At 38.8% G+C, this 24,570-nt stretch overlaps 2 protein-coding genes across 6 annotated transcripts in view; one reads left to right on the top strand and one right to left on the bottom strand.

Moving 5' to 3' along the window:
- LOC125015176 (GRAM domain-containing protein 2A-like) overlaps positions 1-16,376 on the top strand; it is a 26,108-nt gene extending 9,732 nt beyond the window's left edge. For both annotated transcript variants that reach the window (XM_047596870.1, XM_047596869.1), the window contains exons 6-14: positions 3,929-4,001; positions 4,138-4,241; positions 5,318-5,416; positions 5,760-5,831; positions 6,092-6,151; positions 9,540-9,675; positions 9,771-9,864; positions 11,490-11,591; positions 13,155-16,376. In XM_047596870.1, coding sequence (XP_047452826.1) covers positions 3,929-4,001; positions 4,138-4,241; positions 5,318-5,416; positions 5,760-5,831; positions 6,092-6,151; positions 9,540-9,675; positions 9,771-9,864; positions 11,490-11,591; positions 13,155-13,203 — 789 coding nt within the window. In that variant the 3' untranslated portion in view covers positions 13,204-16,376. The remainder of the gene's footprint in view (positions 1-3,928; positions 4,002-4,137; positions 4,242-5,317; positions 5,417-5,759; positions 5,832-6,091; positions 6,152-9,539; positions 9,676-9,770; positions 9,865-11,489; positions 11,592-13,154) is intronic.
- The window catches only part of prr5l (proline rich 5 like), a 21,811-nt gene continuing 13,140 nt past the window's right edge, over positions 15,900-24,570 (bottom strand). For 2 of the 4 annotated variants that reach the window (XM_047596871.1, XM_047596872.1), the window contains exons 4-9: positions 24,495-24,543; positions 21,595-21,661; positions 20,550-20,641; positions 18,862-18,999; positions 18,284-18,401; positions 15,900-16,792 (exon numbers count right to left, since the gene is read on the bottom strand). In XM_047596871.1, coding sequence (XP_047452827.1) covers positions 16,512-16,792; positions 18,284-18,401; positions 18,862-18,999; positions 20,550-20,641; positions 21,595-21,661; positions 24,495-24,543 — 745 coding nt within the window. In that variant the 3' untranslated portion in view covers positions 15,900-16,511. Of the gene's footprint in view, positions 17,017-18,283; positions 18,402-18,861; positions 19,000-20,549; positions 20,642-21,594; positions 21,662-24,494; positions 24,544-24,570 lie in introns of all 4 variants that reach the window. The other 2 variants (XM_047596874.1, XM_047596873.1) reach the window with 2 other exon arrangements.

The following is a 24,570-nucleotide window of genomic DNA, read 5'->3' as shown; positions in this document are numbered from 1 at the left end:
TTGTCCAAACACATGCTTGGTGATTCTAAGTTGTCCGTAGGAGTGATGCAGATAGACCAAGACATTGTGGCCTGTATCACAGACTATTTGACCAACACACTGCTGTATGTGGTGACCAGCAACACTGATGGACCTGAAGGAAACCTCACCATTTGTGTTTACCTTCTGCACCTCTGACATCTGCTTCATATCTGTTGTTTCCAGTGTAGAGGCAATGACAAACAAGAAAATGAGAGGGAAGTTGTAAGTCAGCATAGACAGCAGTTCTTATTCTGTCCATATTGAGCTGAGGCAGCTCAGGAGCACGTTCACCAAAGACTCACCCAGCCATGTGCCTCAAAGGAGGCTCTTTCTTGCCACAGTCAACAGACTCTGTGACGCTACATCACCAAATACCCAAAGAGATAATTGCACACTGACAAGTACTTGTGTAGTGGTGATCATGAGATCATGTGAGATCATTGTCTCCACATCTACTAAATTGATGGCTTAAGGGGGCAGGCTGTAGGTTGATCAGTCAACTTTTGTTGTGTTAAGTCACTCTGAGCTTAAGTAGTCCATTCTCAGAAGGTGTGAATATATGCATTGTCAAAGAGGGGGCCACCACTCTTTACCTATAGAAGCTCACTTGACCTTCTTCATTGTCATCTGTTTGACTTTTTTAATGCCAGTAACAGAACATCTGTTCTTTCTCTTATGGCAACTCCAAAACTGGCCTTCTTGGTGTGCTATACAAACCACTGTGAGTCATTCACCTGTCATGGAGCCTGCCTATAGGCCTGGAAATCTGTTCTGAACCTGGAGTTCTCCCTTTAGACATGACAGGCTGTGGGCTTGTAATGGAAGATGGTAAATGGTTTTGCTTTTATATAGCATTTTTCGAACTATTGGTACTCAAAGTGCATTGGACATTGCATTGGACAACCCAGCGTATCTACCGAGCCACAACCACCCCTGGCCCACTCTGTTCAGTTGTCTCACTTGATATGACTGCTGAGCTGGAGAAGCTGCTGACACGGGCATCATCTCTTAGACACTCAGTACGTTTACATGCATGTGAAAAAACAAATTACTGCCGATAGATAGATAGATAGATAGATAGACAGACAGACAGACAGACAGACAGACAGACAGACAGACAGACAGACAGACAGATACTTTATCCATCTCTGAGAAATTCACATTTCCAGCAGTTTGGCAAGAATGGGATACAAGGGGCATGCAGGTTCAGAGAAAACAAATTATATAAAATATAAAATACAAAAACTACAAAAAGTGTGTGTATGTGTGTGTGTGATAGGCGTAGTAGGTCAACCGGAAGGGGGGGCCGTATTAACCCGGTAAAAAGACTCATACCGCCACCTAGTGTGGTGGTGGAGGACATGTTCCCCTCAGTTATTCGATTTTCTCTGTTGCATGTAAACTGGGACAAGGGCTGCATTCAGAAAGTCGAATTTAGAGCATAGCTGGATTAAGATGTGCCTGTAAACACACTGACCGCTACTGAAAAGAAATAATCTGTGGGGAGTCATTAGCATATATTTGTTCATGTAAGGACCAGTACATGTACCTGTGCACACATACCATGTTCGTGGCTCATGAAGGACAGGAAGACTGAGCTAAACTCCCAGTTGGTCCAAACCCTGCATGCGACCACTTCAGGATCGCACGCCTACATACACTGTGTCAATAATGTTATTAAAAAAGACATCTCACAGTCAAAACTGCAAAACTGTGTTAGAAAAATATTAATATTTTTTGTTTGCATTTGATCACAAAGTTAAACAATGCAGGGTGTCAAAACTATATGAGACTGATGCATATAAAAAAAAAATTAAATAAAGAAAAATATTTGTATTACCATTATTAATACTGATACATTACATTTGTTATGCATCTGAATATACAGTTGTGAGAAGAAATAACTGCAACATATACAACATATTTAGACTTTAGCCTTCTTGTTTCATCATGAGATCGGGTTTTTGAATATTTTCTGAAACCGTTTGGTTTTCATTGCATTTCTGGATTTTATTTTGAAAGTTCCTTCCTTGGTGTTTCATGTCTTGATCTACTTCTTGTGTGTTTCCCCTCATTTGTGTATGTAATTAGTTTCTCTCTGTGTGTACTTCCCTCAGTTGACTCACTTGTGGCTCACCACCCTTTGTGTGAATATGTAGTCCTGTCTTTGTACAGTTGTGAGAAGAAATAACTGCAACATATACAACATATTTAGACTTTAGCCTTCTTGTTTCATCATGAGATCGGGTTTTTGAATATTTTCTGAAACCGTTTGGTTTTCATTGCATTTCTGGATTTTTATTTTGAAAGTTCCTTCCTTGGTGTTTCATGTCTTGATCTACTTCTTGTGTGTTTCCCCTCATTTGTGTATGTAATTAGTTTCTCTCTGTGTGTACTTCCCTCAGTTGACTCACTTGTGGCTCACCACCCTTTGTGTGAATATGTAGTCCTGTCTTTGTCCCAGTCGTTTTTAAAGTCGTCTGTTTACTAACCTGCTTGTTTCCCAGTTGCTCCAGTCTGTTAATTCATCTGCTCTATTTAGCTGGTCTTGTGCCCTTGTGTTTCTGTACAGCTGCTTGTGGTTCATTCTTTTCCATGTTTTGTCTTGCTTTTGGTTCATTGGATTACCCTGCCTAAAAGTAAATGCACCTCTACCTTTATCACAAGGTTGCTTGTCATGCTATATTTAAGTAGAAGCAGGGGTGCTAGATCATATCACAATGATAAGAACCTTTGACATGCATAGTCTGTTGTCTTCGTTGCCGTTGAAGTGTTTGTAGCATCTTTCAAAGATCCTAGATCTAATTCAATTCAGTTCAATTCAATTTTATTTATATAGCGCCAATAACAATACAAATCGTCTCAAGATGTTTCACAAAAACCAGCCTGCAACCTCCAGAGCAGCCTGAGGGCGAAGGTGGCAAAGAAAAACTCCCTTTTAACAGGAAGAAACCTTGAGCAGAACCCAGCTCATATGGAGGGACCCATCTGCCGAAGGTTAGAAACAGAGAAGATAGAGAGAAAAGAAGAGCAGGAGAAACAAGATAAACAAACTTCTGTCATAGATACATACATCAAGCTGAAGGAAACATGTAGGGTCTAGTAATATAACACATAGCTGATGATCTTATGTGACAGTTTGTGAGTATAACAGGAATCATGGGCAGGTTGGTGAATTGTTCATCTAGGTAGGAGTGGACAACTGGAGGAGGACATGAAGACTGGGGCAGATGTAGTTTATGGAGCTCCACAGATCTGATACACAGCACTCCAGACCATGAAGACTGGGCTGGTTGATGAGGCAACGGAAGCAGATGTAGCTTAGAACTCCACAGGTCAGATATTCAGCACTCCAGACCAGAGACCCTCACAAGATGATGGAGGGGGAGGGGAGCGGAGGGGAGCTGAGGGGAGCGGAGGGGAGCGGAGGGGAGAGAGTAAGTCACAGTGTTTAGTAAATTATAAGCATAATTCAAATCAACTATTCTGAGAAAATCAACATCAAGGACTGGCAACATCAGTAAATTTAACCCAAGAGCAGACACCTTGATGCAAAAACAGGCGTCAGAGAACCTCAAGAAAAAAGAAAAAAAAATGCAGTCAAAGTGCACCAGGAAGATAAGACACGTGTCCTGCATGTCCAAAAAGACCATTAGGAAAAAACTGTAGTTTCTAAATAAATGTACACGCAAAGATCAGTTCTACTAGTGTTTCCCACGCCTCCTTTGTTTAGCTTGAATGCATACTGTCATTAGAGCGAAGGGGGATACATTCTGTCTTATTTGTTATTAAATATTTTCTATTAAATTTTAAATGAATGCATAATAGAAGTATCTTCACTACTTGTGTCGGTCATTTGAACCTCACTATGTGAAACATAAACAACTCATTCTCCCTGTCTCCACAGACAGTCAGCAAGTACAACTCTCAGTACCACAAACTGTTCCAGACTGTTCCTAAAGAAGAGATCCTGATGAAAGGTGGGGTCTGATGTAGAAGTCGATATGACAGTGACTTACAGTACAGAACCACAGAACAGTACTATACATTGTGCATGTATGTCACCTCTGGTTTACTCTGTCTGGTGATCTGTGCTTTCTTGTTCTCCCTCTGCAGTGTATTCATGTGCATTGTTAAGAGACATCCTTCTGCAGGGACGACTGTACATCTCCAGGAACTGGCTTTGCTTCTACGCATACTTGTTTGGTAAAGACATCAAGGTGAGTGAAGACTTTTTATTATTCAAATTATTCAAACAGGTGTGTGTAAGCTGTCAGATCTGTCCATACACTTTCTGGAGTCAGTTTGGTCTAATTCTCTTCCCACTAACCTGTGATTTCCCAGCCTGTGGGGAATCATCTAGTCTCAAAACCTTTTAAATGTTTCGTCACATAATCCCTGGGTAAAGTATTTGTTTTGAACAATGTTCTTAATCTGTTCACACAATGAGTGTCAATTCAAAGCTTGAAAGGAAGCTAACACATTTCTACAATAAGATAAAGTGTGACTTTTTTGTTTTTCTTAAGTTTCCCTACTTTTTTTGTAAAACTGCAGATAAACAAAATATAGGAAAGATATTCCTATTTACAACTGAAATGTAAATAAAAAAAACTGCAGTCACTCATCAACCTGTTACATATCAACTAATTCAGATAAACTTAATTTACAAACTTAAATTACACAGTTTATAGTACTTAAACACAGCTTGAAATACTCATGGACAAATTGTATCCAAGACATCAGTGAAAAAAAATTCAGTCCACAACAATGCGAAAGCTGACACTCCATCTGCTTTGCTAACATAAGTGCTCTACCAAACCATAGGTGATTTCCCCAGAAATTGCCCACTCATTTAGCAATTTGCACGTGGCCAGAAAGTGGCACTGTGGTACTGAAAACAGTGTGGCATATACAGATTTTACAGAGGCAGAACAGTTCTGGAGTCAAAATGCCAAATAATACCAAAATACATCCAGTTAATGGTCCGAAGATGAGTTAGGGATGGTGAGGGAAGCTTTTCATTCATTTTTCAATCAGTTCTGAATGTGCTTTGACCCATCTGAGCACGATTCATTTGCCAAGCAAACTTTTTAAAATTCGGAACTAATAAACTGATGTGCAGTCTCCTGGAAAACAGAGGCCCTCAGCTGCTGTGGTCATATCATGAGAAAAGGAAGGAAGTGCTTCAACAGCTTTACTGATGCTATGTAAAGTCTTTAATTTGTACAGAAAAAAACACTCACTCAATAAAGTTTAAATTACAGTGACATTTCTGTATTTGTGTTTCCTGGATTAGGTTTGCATACCAGTAGTGTCAGTTCGACTGGTGAAGAAACACAAGACAGCTGGCCTAGTGCCAAATGGCTTGGCAATCACTATGGATACAGGACAGAAGGTATCTCCTTAAAATGTATGTTTTACTATAGTTGAAACAGAGATACATTTATTTTCTTTACAGGTGAAGATTTTACTTAGAGGGATAATATAAGCTGATATGACGGACCATAACTACAAATCCTTAACACTCAGCTTATGTTTTGGTGGGTGTTGCTAGGTTACTTATTCCAGTAAGGCCAGAACATCATGGCCTGTTACCACCAAAACTCATATTCATAGCACACTTTGAGGACACATTGTCAGTTTTACAGTTTACTGTTAATCTTTATTTTTAAATTCTACTTATCTTTAATGCATTCAATAACCTGCTTTTTGTCTTTCTTTTTTTTATCTGTCTTTAGTATGTGTTTGTGTCCCTGCTGTCTAGAGACAGTGTCTATGACGTTCTCAGGAGGATCTGCACTCACCTCCAGGTTTGCAAATCATTTGTGTTCTTGATAAACAGATGAGTGATGATCTTAATATAATTAATATTAGTATATTAATTACTACTACTAATATGAAGCAGCGTTTAAGATTTATTTAATTTCAAATCAAGTCAGTCTTAGTCAACGTTTGGAAAATGGAAATGGCTTAAATGGCGCAGGCAGAAGTCAATAGTTCTTGTTTATCTACCAGAATATTGCCACTGTTCCAGTTTAATTCTGACCAAACTTATCAATTTTCTGTTTAGGTGAATGGGAAAAGCCTGAGTCTAAAACAGTACCTGGAAGAGCCGAGCTCTCTGTCTATGGTAACACTTACATTCATACAAAATGTGTTGAAATACAAAAATGACACATCATCAGTTTTTCTTCAGCATAGACAAAGTTTACTTGTATAGCACCTTTCATGCACGTCATAGTGTTTACAATGACTGACAAGCTCCAATAAGATACTAGATACTCAAAACCAGCTTAAAGAAGTCTGCTCTCATGCTCCTCAATGTGGATGAAAGTGAGCTGGCTCTCCCAAAAGACACTGTTGTAACTAAGCAGGTGACCTGTCTAGGTGTTCAGCTATCATCATCCGAGTCTGCTATTGCCAAAATGAATTATAGCATTATATTAAAGAAAGTAGAAAATGATATTAATAGATGGATGCCCCTTCCATCATTTGTACCAGCCCAAATCTCATCTAATCTCATCTTCCGTACCGCTTAATCCTGCACTAGGTTCGCAGGGGTTATTGGAGCCTATCAAAGCTGGCATCGGGCGAGAGGCGGGGTACACCCTGGACAGGTCACCAGCCTATCACAGGGCTAACACTGAGACAAACAACCATTCGCACTCACATGCACACATCGGATCAATTTAGAGTCACCAATTAGCCTAACGAGCATGACTTTGGAGGTCCGAGGAAGCCGGAGTACCCGGAGAGAACCCATGTGAACACAGGGAGAACATGCAAACTCCATCCAAAAAGACCTGAGCTGGACTCGAACCCAGACCTTCTCACTGGGAGGCATCCCCCCCAAAATTAATTGTCTTCCCTGAATTAATTTCATTAGCTCAATGCTACCTCTCTCTCCATCTGTTGATTATTGGAAGAAGGTGGACTCTTTGCTCAAATCCTTTATATGGAATAAGGCATCCACGGATAAAATGGTCAGCTTTACAACTACCCAAATCACAAGGTGGTTCAAACTATACCATTGATCTTTTACGCTACAACACATAAGACACTGGATGAACCTGGAGGCGCAGACCTCCCGGATTGAGATTGAAAGGGGTCTTGTGGCCCCAGGGAGACTGCAGTATTACTTATTTTAAAGTGCTTCAACTAGACAATCCTCTTTACGGTGTGGCCCAATTATATCCTATGTGTTGACAACTTTCAGAGCTGTGGAAAAATACTTAGGTGAGGACATGAAGTGGCACAAAAACTCTCCCCTATGGTTTAATCATAGTTTACTGTCAGGAAATAAACCATTCACTCCAGGTCCATGGGTGCCCAAGGGCATATATGATTTGAAAGATGTAAACAGTGTGGCCTCATTATTGAGTTTCTGTGACCTTATTGTAAAATATGATGTTCCTAAACACTCTCTCATTCATTATCTTAAGTCACGGTCAGCTCTTAAGTCATAATATCCAATGGGGTTCAAACTTAAAACCACACCCAATTGTGGAAACCATTCAAAAAGCCCTTAGAAGACGAGTTTCATTTCTTTACTCTTTTATGTGTGCACATTAAAAACATTTAGACAGCCTGAATAAAGAATGGAAAAGAGACATTGGAAATCCAAAGGAAGCTCTAGATTGGGAAGTAATATGGCAATATCGTCAAAAACTCCCAATCATCAGTTCATTCACTTGAAAATATGTTATCGCACCTATCTGATATTTGATGGGGTTAGCGCCCCATTTCTATTGTAATTTTTGCCCATTTGGTGATGTGGGAACTTTGCATTCTGTGTGGAGCTGTCTGGACATTTTCTCTTTCAGGACTACAATTGTAGATACAATATCTACCTTGACAAACATTGATTTCCCAGTGGATCCTGCTCTACACCTTTTGCTTGATGACTCAAGGTTTCTCATCACAGTAAAAACACCTAAACTGAGGTTAACAGGTATCACTGCTGGCTGCCAAGAAATTGGTGGTCCAGAGATGGCTTCTGCCTCATGACCTTTCAACACTGGTTATACACACCGCTAGACATTTTGTATCTAGAACTATCATCAGCAAGAGTAAACCATGCTAAGGCAGCAATTAACTGGAATAGAAATGGTGAAGGAGTTACTTTGCAAATAGATGTGTATACCTATTTTTCTTTTCTTTGTTATACCTTTATTCTATTACTATCATTGTTTTTATACATTGGAAACTGTATGCTTTGTCTCAGATCTGATATTTAGCCTTGAGGGCAATGTGTTGGTGGGGCTGGGTGGGATGGGTGGGGGGAGGGAGAGGGGCTAATTAATTGTTGTATTACATGGTGCTGTGCATTTTTCAAAATTCAATAAACACTGCATTACAAAAAAAAAGATACTAGATATTACGAGTATACAGTAGTATAGACTGCAAACCTATTTGAAGACTAATCTACACAAGAAAGACAAATTAAAATAACCTATATGATGGCTAAAAATGAATGAAATTGAAGTTAGCACAGGCGGCACAGTGGCTCGGTGTTTAGCACTGATGCCTCCCAGCAAGAAGGTTCGAGGGCTCGAGTCCAGCTCGAGCCTTTCTGAAGTGTTTCTGGAGTTTGCATGTTCTCCCTGTGTTTGCGTGGGTTCTCTCCGGGTACTCCGGCTTCCTCCCACCTCCAAAGACATGCTCGTTAGGCTAATTGGTGACTCTAAATTGACCCTAGGTGTGCGCGTGAGTGTTGTATGTCTCAGTGTTAGCCCTGTGATAGTCTAGCAACTTGTCCAGGGTGTCCCCCGCCTCTCGTCCGATGCCAGCTGGGATAGGCTCCAGCAACCCCCGCGACCCTAGTGTAGGAGTAAGCGGTACGGAAGATGAGATAAAGTTAACACTTTAAAATGTTCATTGTGAATTACCAGTTTGCCGAATATTACCATATATATATATATATATATATACATACACAAAATTGTTTATTGCTACCTAAAGTGCAGGTGATTTTTAATCAATAAAGAATACTGTTAACCTTTTATTACTCTATTAAAACAAGAAGGCATTTCATCTTTTTGGGAATAACTGCCTGCAGACAACAATGGTATATCCTATTATGGCCCACCTTAACAGAAATTAAAGTAAATTAGCGAATTTAGGAAAACGATTACCATGTTAACACAGTAGAACAAGTAAGACATGTTTTCAAAGACTTTCATATAGTCAAACTTCATCAGTGGACTTGCCCCTGTGTTTTCAACCCCTCTGGTTGGTGCCAAGACCACAGATGAGGTGTTCTCTGCTCTGAACTGGTGAGGTTATATACCATTAACACCAGGTATCTTGTCAAGTCTGTCAGCAGCTAGAAAACTTATCCAAACCTATCTTAATTTTTCTACAGATAGAGCATCACTATTTAATGACATAAAAGTAGTAATGAGTCATCAGTCATCACTATAAAAGAAAATGTGAGACATCACTACACATGTTCCGAGCTACCTTTTTACGCTGTTACAGTTGTTGTGGATGTTTCAAAGGTTCTGTCTTTCTGTCAGGATGAGTATCCAGAGGTACTGAAATGGAGGAGAAAACCATCTCTCCCTGCTGTCTCCTCCTCCCTCCCAGACTTGCTTGGAAATTCTACCCCCAGCCTTGCTACTGATACACCCTTCATCACTCACACACTCACTGGTATGCTCACCCACCTGATGATCCAGCATCCAGCTCCCAGTTACAGATAATCAAGTATTGATTTTGAGATACTTAATTGTGGCTTCTCTATGTAGATAGCAGTTTGGAAACAGAGAAGATCCTTCTGACAGAGCCAGTACCTGAACTGGGCCACATGGAGTACCACCTTCTGAAACTATTCATTCTACTGTGAGTTCTACACTGTCCATAAAACATGCATATAATCCAGAAAAGATCCAAACATAAAGATTCACCATCTAAACTATTCGTCCACCTAGTAAAGGAGACAGAAAACAGGTAGTGTGTGTGTTTTTAGTGGAGCAGAGGCATATAAGAACTGTGCTGCCAGCCAGTGGATAATCTGTATGAAGCGACACATTTTCACATTTTCACCTTTTCACGTTCAGATGTTCATTCACTGAACAATTAAAATTCTTCACCCTGTCACTGATATTTCTGCTTCCGTCTATTTTATACATATACATGTTCCTGATAATTCAGTGTAAAAGTTTATCAGTCTAGAGAGAACCATGCAAGTATAAGTAAATACATGGTTAAATGTGATTAGAAATGATATGTTTATGTTTAAATTTAAGACCATGCTAAAAGACCCAGTTCATTTAATTGAACCTTTAAGTGTACAGATTTTACTTGCAGTGTCCTCTCTAAACGCATTATTTTCTGTACCTGAATACTTCTTCTACCATGCACAGAGATGCATCATAGAGTTATTATTTGATGAAGTTGTTTTGTTTTGTTTTTTAAAACAATATTTTTATTGAACTCAGCAAAGCAGGGACAGACAACACACACAGAGAAACAGAATATCACAGAATATTATTAACAAGGTGATGATACATGCATTATACATACATACATACATACATACATATAAAAGACTTATATGAGATGTTATGAGAGCTTTCAAGTCACATGTTTACCACTAGGTTAATGGCAGTGAGAGTATGTCCTGCTCCCTGGTCAATGAGCCCCCATCTCATCCTTTGAGAGGCATTGAAGCCTGAATAATCAAATAATCGGACAAATAGTAATAGGTTTGTCCTTTACTGGCTATATTGGAGATCCACAAGACCAGGATAGATTTTCTGGTGCAATGCAGCAGAATGTGTCTCTATTATGTAGATCAGCATGGAGTTAATCATTGAGCCCCAACAAGCAAGTCTTTGGCCCAAGATGCTGTTGTTGTTTGAAGGTGAGGTTGAGTTGCTGGAATTGCATTCCAGCCCAGATATAGGGACAGCTCCACAAACAATGAAAAAAAGGACCAGTGACTGATTGACATTTAGTACACAAATTAGACAAGTTTGGGTACATTCTGTGCCGGCTTTATTTAGCTTATCTGTGAAGATAGAACTGTCTGGCTTATCTGTGAAGATAAGCTAAATATCGATTAGGTTTGTAAGCAAATTCACATCATCTTTGCCACGTAAAGAACGTCGATCTTTCTGCCTTTTTCGTTAATTAACCTTCTAAAGCAGACTTATCAACGTATATGTCTTTCCGAAGATCCACAGATGGGGATGAGTTATGTTTAGTCTTGAGTTCATTGAGCACAAGCTCCAGTCTCAAATAAAGAAAAAGCATGAGAGATGAAATCATTTGAATGCACAAGTGGAAAGTAAATATTCAGAAACGAGAAACGCTGACCATGGAGACAGTCCTTCAGCATTATGTCTATCCGACTTGTCAGAAATAGATTCTACATCCAACAAGGACATATGCTTAGCATTCAGATATGACTTGCCTTACTTGTTGTTTTCATTCATTCTAATTTTGATGTCTGTCTCTCTTAGTGTCTTCCTGCTGGTCCTCTCATCCTGCTATCTAGCCTTCAGAGTTTGTCGTCTAGAACAGCAGCTCAGCTTCCTGAGCAGCCAACCAACACTGAGAGAGAGGTACACACATATTTCATTTCTCACCTGACTTCAGACATTCTCATGTGTGGCAGTGGGTGTAACAGGTCACAAGAATTCACAATAATACAGTTGACGAGTTGAGGTTTGTGGAGGCGTGGAGCTCTCTTCAAGCACAGTGGTACCAAAATGGCCCATTTTCAATTTAACAACAAGACAAGACAAGACAAGACAAGACAAGACAAGACAAGCAGTAGGTGGCAGATGAAGGTGTTCATCTCAAAAATCTGACACCTCTTATTGAATAATTACACACCTTCACAGATAAGAAAGCTTACATTCAGAGAACAAAAAACATGGTATTTTAACAAAAAAAAATTAAATGCACCAATTAGCCATAACATTGTGACCATCTGGTCACAACCACTGAACTGGTTCCTCTCATCAACAGATGAGCTAATCATATAGTTCAAATTGCTGGGGAAAAAAATGGTCTGATAGAAATGTGTCAAAACACACAGTGCATCACAGTTTGTTTCGTATGGTGCTGTATAGCCACAGTTCAGTGTGACCAGGGCATCCATGCTCATCTCTCCAGTGCCTGAAGTGCCCACAACAGATATGTGAGCTGCACCTAGGAGCAATGGAAGAAGATGGCTTGGTGTGATGTATGATGTCTTCTTTTCTGTCACATGGATGGCTGGGTGTCTATTCTAAACACATGCTCATTCTGTTTCCCTGGACAACAATATGTAGAATTTTACACCTAAAAGCGAATTTAGGACAATATACACTTCCATTTAATCCACTTTTGAACCTGTTTTTGCACCAAACAATAATGCCCAGTCATAAAAAGAGGCAACAATATAACAAGCAAATTCTGTTTTCATTGTGTGTAGGGTGAATTTGGTCAAATCTAGACTGCACTGTGTTTGGACTGAAATATGTTTATGGGCACCTGACTGAAATTTTATTTTTTTATTGCCAATATTTGAATTATTTTCATGTATATTTAGAAATAATAATAATAATAATGAAATCATAGCTTCTTGAAATTGTCTAATTCATAGGAAAAATGGCAAAATCTTTGATTCTCACATCATATTAATATGAATCAAACATATTTTAGTAAAGGGATAATTGGAGGCAGATGACGTTATCTTTCAGTCAGCACTTCAGTCATTCTGTCGCAACAGCAGTTTCACACAGCACCAACTAGTGGAGACCTGTCAATCTAAGCATCCTGCGCACACTAGGCCCCGCCCCTATCACTGCTGAGTCAATGATGAGGCCGCATCTATCTATCTGCCACCCTACTGTTGCTTGTTTAAAATAAAAAAAAATAATAATATTTGAACCTGTGTATAATTTGAATAGCTTAATACTGAATGCAAAATGATAATAATAATGTATTTTTATAAATAGCACTAGGCCGAGTTTAATATAGAACACATATAGTAGGTGGGGGTCCCTAATTAATCTCTCCATCAGTTTGGGGTCCTTGGCCTGAAAAAGGTTGAAGACCCCTGGTTTAACTTATAAACATGAAAAGATATCCCTGATTTACATACAGGAATCTGTTCATCTGTTTCATCGATTTCCCAGGTGTGGAGAGGTGCCCTGCTGGCTGGCAAATCAGAAGACAGGAACCTGATGCTAAGGACAAAATTTCCAGTCATATAAAGTTCCTATTAGAGTGCGATGGTGAGAGGAGATGACTCTCAGGAGGAGCCAGACAACTGTATCAGCCATCAATGATGAAACGCAGACTTTTGGACCTGGTTACCATAGTGATGTTACAATAGTCAACGCAAATAGTAGGCTAATGGTTGAAATATGTGAGTGGACATGCAGAAGTAAGACATAGGTCATAGGTGTAAAGAAATGACAACATGCAGTAAAATACAGCACTGAGCACCAGGAGCTTCAGATGTTTGGATTATTTCCTATCACACAATAAGACAAATACACAGCTAGGGTCATGAAGAATGATCTTCAGCCACTGGAAGAACTAGGAGTCCTGCAACAGGTGGTGTGACTCCCACAGAGCCCTGATCTCAGCATCATGGAGACAGAAGACACAGAGACTACTGAAATCCACAGAATGACTGACGCAAGTTCTTTCTAGTTGGTTGAAAAACATACCTGCCAGTTCATCGTGTGACATATAGTCACACCAAATGTTTACTCTTATGAAGGTAACTGATTAGTAAAGCATCATTACTTCACACTACTGTCTAAAATGTTTACACATTACTGTAAATGAGTTGTAGATTTAGCGTGTGCCATATAACACCCAGACAGGCAAAAAAACTGACATAGCCATATATATGTTAATATGTATCTAGTCCAATGTAGTGACAGATCCATACAGTATGTGAATATGTTTTGGGGAGGCTGTAGTTAACATTGTAAGGTTTGTAATTTTTTTGTATTTTTTTTTTTTTTTAAAAATATTTCTAAAACTCTCACCAGTGGTGGACTGTGACACATACATTTACTGGTGTACTGCACAGGTACACAAATTCTATGTACTTTTATTTTATTTGAGTATTCTTTTTCAACACAGAGTGAAATAATGTATCTATTTGACTGTTACAGTCACTAGTTATTTAAATAAATAAAATGAAGAGATTGGGTATTTTTAATCTTCTGAGGAACTTTGTGAAGAACTTTTAAAACAGAATGCTTTGTGAAAGATTTAACTACCAATGATATACAACATCATATTTAATTAAATGAGTTTTGACTGTTGGTTATTAAGGTGATTTTGGGCTCTGGCTCTTCTCACTCTTACATTTTATTAACTAAATAGTGAAGGCCTTGATCAAGAAGAAGATTAGTACACAAGGGCCATTCCTCTGCAGTACATTACATACATTATGATCACAGATTTATTTTTCATTGCTGGACTTAAAGATCATTTTTATGCCTTGCAATATTTTTACAGTGTGGCATTACAGCATTTGGATGAGTAGTCCTCACACTGTGGCCAATATTTGGTTTTGGTTATGCTTTCACAATGGTATAACTTCAGTGACGTCCTTCATTATCAGGAAGTGATGTTAGCGTGTTCACAATGAACATGAACAAATCGGCCACCGTCTACATGACACCAAGGTCAGGTAGAGAAGCTTGTTCAGTGACAGGCTGCTACACACAACAGGTTAAGGCAGTTGTTTGTCCCTCAGGCCATAAGACTCTACAACGCCTCCCTGTGAGGAAACAACTGGACTGTGTTCATTTACTGCCAATACTGCATACTTTTTACACAGCATAATATATTCATATTAATAACATTAATATCTTTCAAATCTTTTTCTAAACGACTTGACACAAAAATACAATAAGGTAAGATAGTTAAATATCCCTGTGTGGTTAATTAAGGTTATATAAAAAAAAAAAAACAAAAAAAAAACAGATTCTGCCTGGTCTCAAACCAGGAACCTTCCACATGTGAGGCAGACGTGATAACCACTACACTACAGAAACTCAGACCACAACAAGAACTAAGAAAAAGACAATGGGCTGTATTGAATGATGATTTATCAGACAGATTTCAGTTTGTCCATGTCAAGATTCTTATACAAAAGTTATGAAACCTTACAGGTTTCAGTGTTAAGACCAATTTTATAGTATTCCCTTAAGCAGTATTATGAGGAAACACTGCATACATTTCCATTTCTATGCAGATGATGATGTGCTATGTTTATTTATGAAGATGGGTGACACAACTACAGCCCCCAGCCTGACATAAAAGTCTGGATGGAATATCCTACAAAATTTAAATTACTGTATTTGGCCATAAACAACCAGAACACATCCTCTGACCCCCATATGAAATACCTGTCTAGGACTGACTTTCATTTATACAAAATTATAAAAATTACAATCATGTATCAAAGTGATGCTGAAAAACTAGTTCATGCATTCGGTACTTGAGGGCTTGATCTATTTCATTAGTATTAGGATATCAAGATGACTGTCTTAAATATCCTGTGGCAGAGCATTGACAGGAATGAGCAAAAGGGAGCATATTCTTCCAATTTAAGCTCATTGGCTCATTGGCCAGGAAATCAAGAACACAATTTAGAAATCTAAAATATAATCAGTATGAGAGTACCAGTTTACTTGTGTATCCTGCAGTACCATACAGTAAGCTTTATCAAAACGAGCAAACACAACTGATGGTCTTAAACACAGTAAGAAAGCAAGATATTCCCTGTTATGTTAAAAAAAAAAAAAAAAAAAAAAGGAAGTCTGTTAAGAATCTGCCAATGTAGAAATATAAGATATTAATATGAGATGTCATTTGTTTTGTTTCCAGTTTTTCTCACCACATACATTCGATTTGTGTCATATAATTTTATTATACAATGTAGAAAGTTGGTAAAATAAAGAAAAATCCTATGATGAAACTAATGACTCGCATCATGTAATCACGATCTATAGCGTCAATGTTTAACATTGCTTTAACTTTCAGTATCAGTCCCAAAAAAGAACACCGTGATGTGACTCAAGGACAGCAGTGAACACGTCTGTTCACATAAGAAACCTAATGATACAGACACTATGCCTGGTTTTTAATGACATCAAAGGGTATTGGTTGCTCTTCAGACATTCTTCTCGTCTTGTTCACTGCATTTCTACTTTTCTGTCCTGTTTTTCACTCCCCCGTTCTCTTGTCCTTTCATTTATGTAATTTTCGTATTGCTTTCTGTGTTCCCCTTTTGTCCTTCTAATAGCTGTTTTTTTTTTTTTTTTTGTTTTATCCCAGTAATATGTGACTATTTTCATGTTAATAAAAATAAACTGCCATTATAGGAATTGTTTCTGTCCTGTCCTTCTGTTTTCCGTCCCATTTCAGCTCAAATGACCATTGTTTTACATGTCCACGGTCTCCGGATCCACTTAAGGACTCCACCATGTCTGGTTGTCTTAAGAATGATCATGTCCTCGGGCTTATCTCCCACCAAAAACCCTTTCTTCACCCCCCACCCTGCCATTCTTCTCAACCCCAGTGTACATTCTATTTGACACCGACAGCAGCCGGACATCAGAGTGTGCATTAGCCACTGTGTGGCGCCGCACGCCGCCAACTTTCTCCAGGTAAACCTCCCCCTCCTGCTCCACCAGCGGTGACAGGGACGAAGAGTCTGAGGTGCTATGATGCTGAGTGATGGTGATTTCTGGCTGGGACGGGTCACCCGACAACACTGCAGATGACCGCAGATGATAAGAGTCTGTTTAAGGAGAAACAAGAAACTGATGTGAGTATATTATTTATTTGTTGTCTTTGCCACACATTTGGGTTTAAATTCTAGAGCAGGGAATATAACATCATTAAAATCCAAAAGGCATTCTTGAAAATAGAGTTTCTTTCACCACTTTCAGCACAGCATTTGACATGTTCTCAACAAAAGCGGAGATTTCTGAAGAAACTGAGGCTTGACCATCCTTATCCCATCTGGTGACACAAAAAATAAAATATATATAAATAATAAATGATAATAAAAAAAAATAGAAAGGAATCATTGAATCTGTAAACAGGTCCATTTGGATGAATAAGAATACATCCACTGTAGCTGTGCATGTCCAAAAAATAAATAAATAAATAACGAAACAAATCTGAAAAAAGGACAGCTTACATTACAGACAAATATTTGGTTGTTACAGTTTTTACCGTGACCCAGATGACTAAGAAACTTCTCAGACATGGTACTCAAAGGTGATTTAAAGGAAAAATTAGATATCCTCATTTTCCTCTTTTGGCTGAGGTCTTTGTCAAAATGTAATTTAATTCAACTAGAAGTTCCTCATAAAGAGGTATCCACAGAAAATTCTCTGCTGAAAACTAAAATGCTCTAAAAGGAAATTAGTCTAGCCACACATCACCAAATGTAAGACAGACACAGAATATATCTGGTAATCGTGGAGCCTTTAGCGAAAAAAAATTTGAGACTCAAAAAGTAAAAAAGTGCTTATAGGAATAAGACTTCTGCTTAGATGAAAGAAAAGCTGTAGGTGCGTTGTACTTTTAAATTGTCATGAGTGTTGTTCTGATCTGAAGTAACCACATTCACCTCTGGAATGGAACCATAACACCGGGGATTAAGCGGTTCACCTCCACTAAGAGGATTTAAACAGTATAAAAGAGCCTTTGACCTCTGAATTGAGCTGCCAAAGCTTCTAGGGACAGCAGTGACTTGTCACACATTTTTTTCTAAAAATAACATAAGAACATCTTTTTCAGTTAAGCTGTTGTTGCCATTGTTTTGTGAATTGATTAAATTGACTACTGATCACTGCAAAAAAAAAAAAAAAGTATCAGTTGCTGCAAACTCCAACGTAATCCAACGTTTTTATGGTGTACTACTACTCAATTTTGTTCTACTGAAAATGTATATATTGTAAATGTAGAAGTGGTTGCATACTCAACAATTCTCTGTCTTGAAGCTTTTTGTTTTGGCACTCAGCTTCAGGTCAGAAATGACAAGGGGCGTAGTAGTGATCGTTTGTCACCTTACTGTCTGTGAAGCCACTGACAACTCTTCCGTCTCTTATGTCCGTGCAGGCATATGCTGATATTGCATTAAGAACCCTTAGAGAAGTCACTTTGGTTACACAGTTTCCACAACATAATCACATGTTTTATTAGTGTCACAGGCCTCAAAGTTGATATTATCCTCATTATACCGTCACTGTAGTAGCAGTACCGGTGTCAGTATACTGACCTAACAAGGACCTGTTTCTATCGTGCAAGACATTGCAGAGATATGGAGACACAACGATTTCCACCAGGCACTCCAATTGGTAATACTCCAAACTGGGACCACCAGACTCATGGACACCCTGCCAGACAAAGACAGAGAAGATGTACATGAAGTATATAAAGCCTCGTGAGTTATGACATTTTTGCAAAAAGATGACAGTGAAATCTCATTTCAGTGAAGAGTTTGAAGGTTAAAATTTGGGTACAGGTTTATGGTTAGGCAACTCAGGACTTAACCATAATTTGAGTAATAATTTAATTAATTCAAGAATAGTGACACATCAGTTAGAAAGCCAAACCCAAAAATGTGAACTGTTGAATATAAAACCATGGATAAATAGCTAGAAATGTGGTTGTTTATTTTGTTCCATATTGTTCATTCACAAATTTCAGCAATTAAGATGTGACAGTCATGACTATGAATGCAGGGTGTGTTAAAACGGAATGATACATAATTAATAAATACACACCAAAAGGATCATATGAATAAATATAAAAAGATTCATTGAATTATATATAAATAAATTTAAATATGCTTACCTGCAATACCAGCAGCATCTGTGTGATAGATGGGGGAATGGTTGCTGCAGTTCCCAGAGTTTGCTCCAGGGGGAGCTTCAAAAGCACCATGTCTCTGAAAGCTAAGAGAGACATCTGCCTCACAGTAAGCTCCTGACCCTGAAACACACACAATGACATAGTGTACATTGGTTCAGAGAACCCTGCATTGGTTTATATTAATTTCCTGGACATTCACACTAACCAAAACCAAGGCTTCCCTAACACTGAACTCTTAACCTAAACCAAGTCTTCACCTAAAATATGATGATTAATGCTACATCAATGATGCAAAATACAGACACATGCACATATTGTGAAAGATATGGTATACCTTAGGACTTAACAGTCCACGGCTTACCAGGTTAATCTAGTGACCTTTCCACTTAAACGATCCAAGATTATTTAAGGATTTGAATCACTAAACTTAACCCCGCCTCAGACACACACACAGACACACAGACACAGACACAGACACAGACACAGACACAGACACAGACACAAACACAGACACACACACAGACACAGACACAGACACAGACACACACACACACACACACACACACACACACACACACACACACACACACACACACACACACAAAATGTACTAAATGTGTGTGTATACATTATATGTATATATAAATGACAGCTGAGGGTGTTATGCATTGTAACTTAACTACCCATCCAATTCAAGAAACCATTTTTCATTAAATCTCCAGAACATTTTCTGAGACAAAGGGCCAATGAGCACAATGGGAATCACGGCCTAGACTGACCTACTCCATATGGTGAAGTTGCATTTAACTTTTAAGCTGATGCTCAGTATTTCTGACACATGATAATGAGTCCAAACATCAAGCTGAGTCTCACTTGATCCGCAAGAAGGACAAATAGTTCTGCAACAGATGGTAAGACCTCCTGTGAAGCCTGATCTCAACATTATGGTATCAAACTGGGATTACATGATGAGCCAGGAGACACTTAAGTAGACAAGTTCTATGCAGACCCATCAGACAATTTCAACAACTCCTCTCCTCTCCTCCTCCACCCTCTTGTGAGTGTCTCTGGCCTAGAGTTGTATGTTTCTGACCTATGGAGCTCCATACTGCATCTGTTGGTCTCATCAACCTGTCCAGTCTTCATGACCTGCAGTTATCCACACTCCTACCTGAATAAACAATGCTCCAAACTGCCTACCTCTTATATTCTCAAACTGTCGTACATCTTGTATTTGTATCATCTTTATATTCTACATATACTACGACAGTTGTATGTGTATCTAGTTTCTCCTGCTGTTCTCTTCTATCTCTTTTCTGTCTCTACCTGACTGGTCTTAGTCGGATGCGTCCCTCCATATGAGTTGGGTTCTGCTCAAGGTTCTTCCTGTTAAAAGGGAGTTTTTTGTAAAGTGTCTTGAGACAATTGTACTGTTATTGATGCTTTAAATAAAACTGAATTGAATAAATTCAGAGTTGTATTTATTTCTTAACAGGCACACCTGCAGAGCATCCACAACCTATATTTTAATATGTTTATGCTTGCCATTGTGTGTTAGGTAGCTGAAATGTAATCATAGCTGGAGGGGTGGGGGTATGGTGGGGTGATAATGGGATTCTAACACTACTCAGCACTCATGTGTGTCTGTGCTTGTGTATGTGCTTGTGTACCTGAATGGGGTTGAAGATGGCTTGCAGGGTAGGAAGGGTCTCTGTGAAAAACCTGTCCCACACGTCGGCAAGGACAATGAGCTGGTTCTCACCTGTGGGGACGCAGAAGTTAGTTACTATGGAAACACATTTCCACTACAACAATATGTCCTGCATATCCCTGACAGAAGGAAATGAGCTTCTCCCACAAGGCTGCTTTGATCTTGACATCATCTAGAATCTCATTCAACAGACATGCAACTTATTCGTTTTGGCTAACGAGGTTTTGGCTAACTAAGTTAGCTAAAAGGCAATTATGATTGATGACTTGTGTACATTGCTACCCTGCAACCAAAACAGAAGAAAACATGAAAAAAACAAAAACAAAAAAAACTTAGCACCACAACTATGTAGATATCTTTAATTCATTCATTACAAATATATTCAATTCATGAAGGCTATATGGCACAAACGATTACTGATTAAAACCCCATGGTAATAATCAGCGCTACATAGACTGAAACAAACTAGTTGGAGGGCAGGAAAAGGGTAGAAGGACCAACAGCTGCAAGAAAGGCCCTTTTAAACAGAGTGCCAGTAAGTCAGTTCAGTTTTATGTTACGTTTAGGTTTTCCCACTTGTTAACACTTATGCAAGTTTAAAGCTACCTTGCTTTCCCTTATCAAAGATATTATGTGCATTATAGATAAACTCAATTGATTACCAGGAGAAACAGTGTATAAGTGTTAAGCAGACTATAAAATGCTATCACTGGATTTTTGTATGTGGCTGATCCTCGTCTCATCACAGCACTAGGGCCTGTTCGGAACTGGTGATCCAATATAACTCGCAACTTGTCTTAGCTATCATGTTCTTTGCAGCCGAGTAAGCAGGAGTGTTATTTCTAGGCCCTGTACTCATAAGTAACGAATGAAAGAAATAGTAAGTCATTTTCAATTAGTTTATTTCTAAATAATTGTAGAAAAATTCTACAAAACCCCTAACCAAAATGTCCCTTATACAATTGAAAGCCCCATACAAATAAACAAAACACATAACCACCAACCAGTGTCAGCGTTGTGAAGAAGGATGTGTTCGAGGACTCCAGAGAGACCTCGAGTCAGCAACTGGTTCTAACCCAACAAAACAAGACACAGGTTAAACATATTAAATTTTACACTTACACCCTAACCAAATTGGAAACTTCACTGTAAAACCATGTCTTAAATCCCTAAAAGCCTTGTAAAGAGATGAGGACCCCATAGTGATAAAATGTCTTGACTTTGGACAAAAAATATAATACAAATAATGCTAATTCAGTTCATTTTTTGATTACACTGCTTATTTTTATTTTATTTTTATTTAAACTCATTTTATTTATCTTTCTTGTGATTTTATGAGTGTTTACTTTTATGTGCAGCAAAGCTATGGTGACAAAGTAATTTCCCTCGTGGATCATTAAAGTCTGTCTAAGTCTAAGAAAGATAGCTGTACATTCTGTTGCCAGACACTGCAGGACACCATCAGAAGGCCCATGTCATTCTCTGATGAGTCAGAACAGTTTGCGGCACAAGGGAGACCTACACAAAAAAAGGAAGGTGGTCATAAATGTGGTTTCTGGCAAAAGAATGTTGTTAGTGGGGGCCTGTGGTTTCTATGGGTTGAGTTGCCTCTGTGGATCAGGCTTGTTTAGTGCATTCCACAGATACTTAATCAGTTTGGGATCTAATGCATTTGAGGGCCAGGTCAAACTTGTGCCTTTTTTTTTCCATATATTGTTTTAGTTTTTTGTGTGTGCCTGTGTCAGGCTGCATCTGGCTGGGGAAGGAGTAACATTGCTATGGGGTGGGGGTGCCTGATCTGGTATAGGTCGGTGGTACATGCACTTTCACATTGTCAGAAGTCCCGGGTCGGGCCTCCTGCTGTGAGAGCTGCGTGTCTGTTTTTACCTCCCTCATATATTCACATTATTTGCAGGTAAACTATTGGCAGTATGGGTGTATATTTTTATTTTATATTTTGTTTTTGAGCTGACTACAATGATACAGTCTGTCAGACCGTCGAGTGACAAAATCAGAATGTAACAGGCAGATACATCAACATCAGAGCGAGAAATCCAGGTCGACACGGCATTCCTGTTCACATCAAAGCCAAGTCGAGTCAAGCCAATAAGACCCTTTCACATCACATCTTGATGTGATTAAGCAACATCCACACAAATGCCTGGTCCAAAAGTTTCCCAGCAGGACATTGTATTGTCACATGGCCTATGTTATTTATTTTTCCTGTTAGTGGTTTTAATGTTGTGACTGATCAGTGTATAAATGAGAGATAAAGACACATGCATCTATCAGGCATAACATTATGACACCCTTCCTCTTGGTATTCCTTTTGGTGGCAAAACAGCCCTGACCATTCAAGGACAATGGAACAATGAAAAACAATAGAAAGCACGGTGTATTTTTTTTTTAACACTTTCAGTTTGTTGATAACCTGATGACCAATCTGCTGATATTTGAATAAACCACTGTGTCCCGGACAGTCCCCAATATCTGGCACTAAATCTCCTCTTCTCCTTGGATGCAGAACAGCTCACGGACCTCACGGTCTTGCCAGTGCACTGCCATGATCGATAAAAAAAGTGTGCGATATCACTATATTACCCAATCTGTACAATGTCCCGAACATGACATGAGGCTAATTCACCTATGCGCTTCCATTAACGATCATGTAACGAAAAATTTGATTTGTTTGACTGAAAAAAATGACAAAAATCTCTGCCCTTCAGAAATCGGTCTCTTATCGGAGTAGACCAAAACTCTTTGAGCTGCTGGCAGCCTTCGAGCTTCCATAATGACACAATCTGACAGGCCGTCCAGTGACTATATGAGCTGGATTCTGCTAAAGGTTTAATCCTGTTAAAAGGGAGTTTTTCCTCGCCTTTGTGCTTGCTCTGAGGGCTTCTCAAGTGTGTCGAAATCTGTAAACGTAGTAAAAGTAAGTGCACGTCTGGGATTACATGTTAATTAAGGGTACATTTAAGGGAACTTGTAGAAGATATTAAAAATAAATCACTCCTGAGTAAGACATCATTTTAGTTGGTAAATTGGCTGTAACTGAGCCTACACATTCAAACAAGCTTTGCAGGACACAGAGGAAGTGAAGCAGAGCAGAGAACATCTCAGGATGTTGATAGAAATGTCACACTTTTATCTTTATGTCATTTTATCACACACAAGGGACAGGATGGAAGTCAGGCTGTCTCATGACATCTATAGGAAACGCATATCAACTCTGCGATGCAAAGACAGTCCAGAATTTAGTGTTGGGATTGCAAGCAAGTGATAAAAAGAGTTTCTCTGCTATTATCCGTGAACAGGATGAGGATATGTTGGCCATTTCCGGACCATCTGCAGACCTACACTTTGAGGACCAGCGTTATTGACAAAGATATTGAGACACTTGGCCATTTACTGAATATAGTTTCAGGTCAGCCAAGGCATCAATGCGCTTACTTAAAAAGACTATGTATACAGAGTTGCTGCTACAGAGAGCTTTGAGCAGGTGCCTTATTTTTCATTCAAAAAAATCTAATATCACCCAAAGGCAACAAGTTTGGACCTATAATGTATTTATGTGAATGAATTTGTGTGAATGTAATATTTTGAACTTTTTATATTACAATTATATCAAAGGAACACATATGCAAACATTTAACAGAATACATATATTAATAAGGGCACCCAAACATTTTCCTTTCCTCATAAATCCAGTATCATAAGAATACTGGCTATATTTCAACTGTACTAAACAGCTGAGTCACCACGGGACATGAGCGAATGTTCTCTGCCCTTTAAAAATAAACAGACTTCCAGATGTTGGTTCTGTTTTCGACACTCCTGCTGGCAAGAACTCGGTTACTCTACCCAAAAAAATAAAAAATAAAAGAGGAAGAAGTAAAAGTACCTGGAAATACTCTGTGATGAAGGACCCCATCTCTGTTTTAAGTAACCACCTGCAAAGTTTCAGAGGAACACAGCAG

Source organism: Mugil cephalus, chromosome 10 (genome assembly GCF_022458985.1).
Source record: "Mugil cephalus isolate CIBA_MC_2020 chromosome 10, CIBA_Mcephalus_1.1, whole genome shotgun sequence".
In the NCBI taxonomy this organism is placed as follows: domain Eukaryota; kingdom Metazoa; phylum Chordata; class Actinopteri; order Mugiliformes; family Mugilidae; genus Mugil; species Mugil cephalus.
Note: the sequence above shows the minus strand (reverse complement) of the source record. Positions and strands in the feature narration are given on the sequence as shown.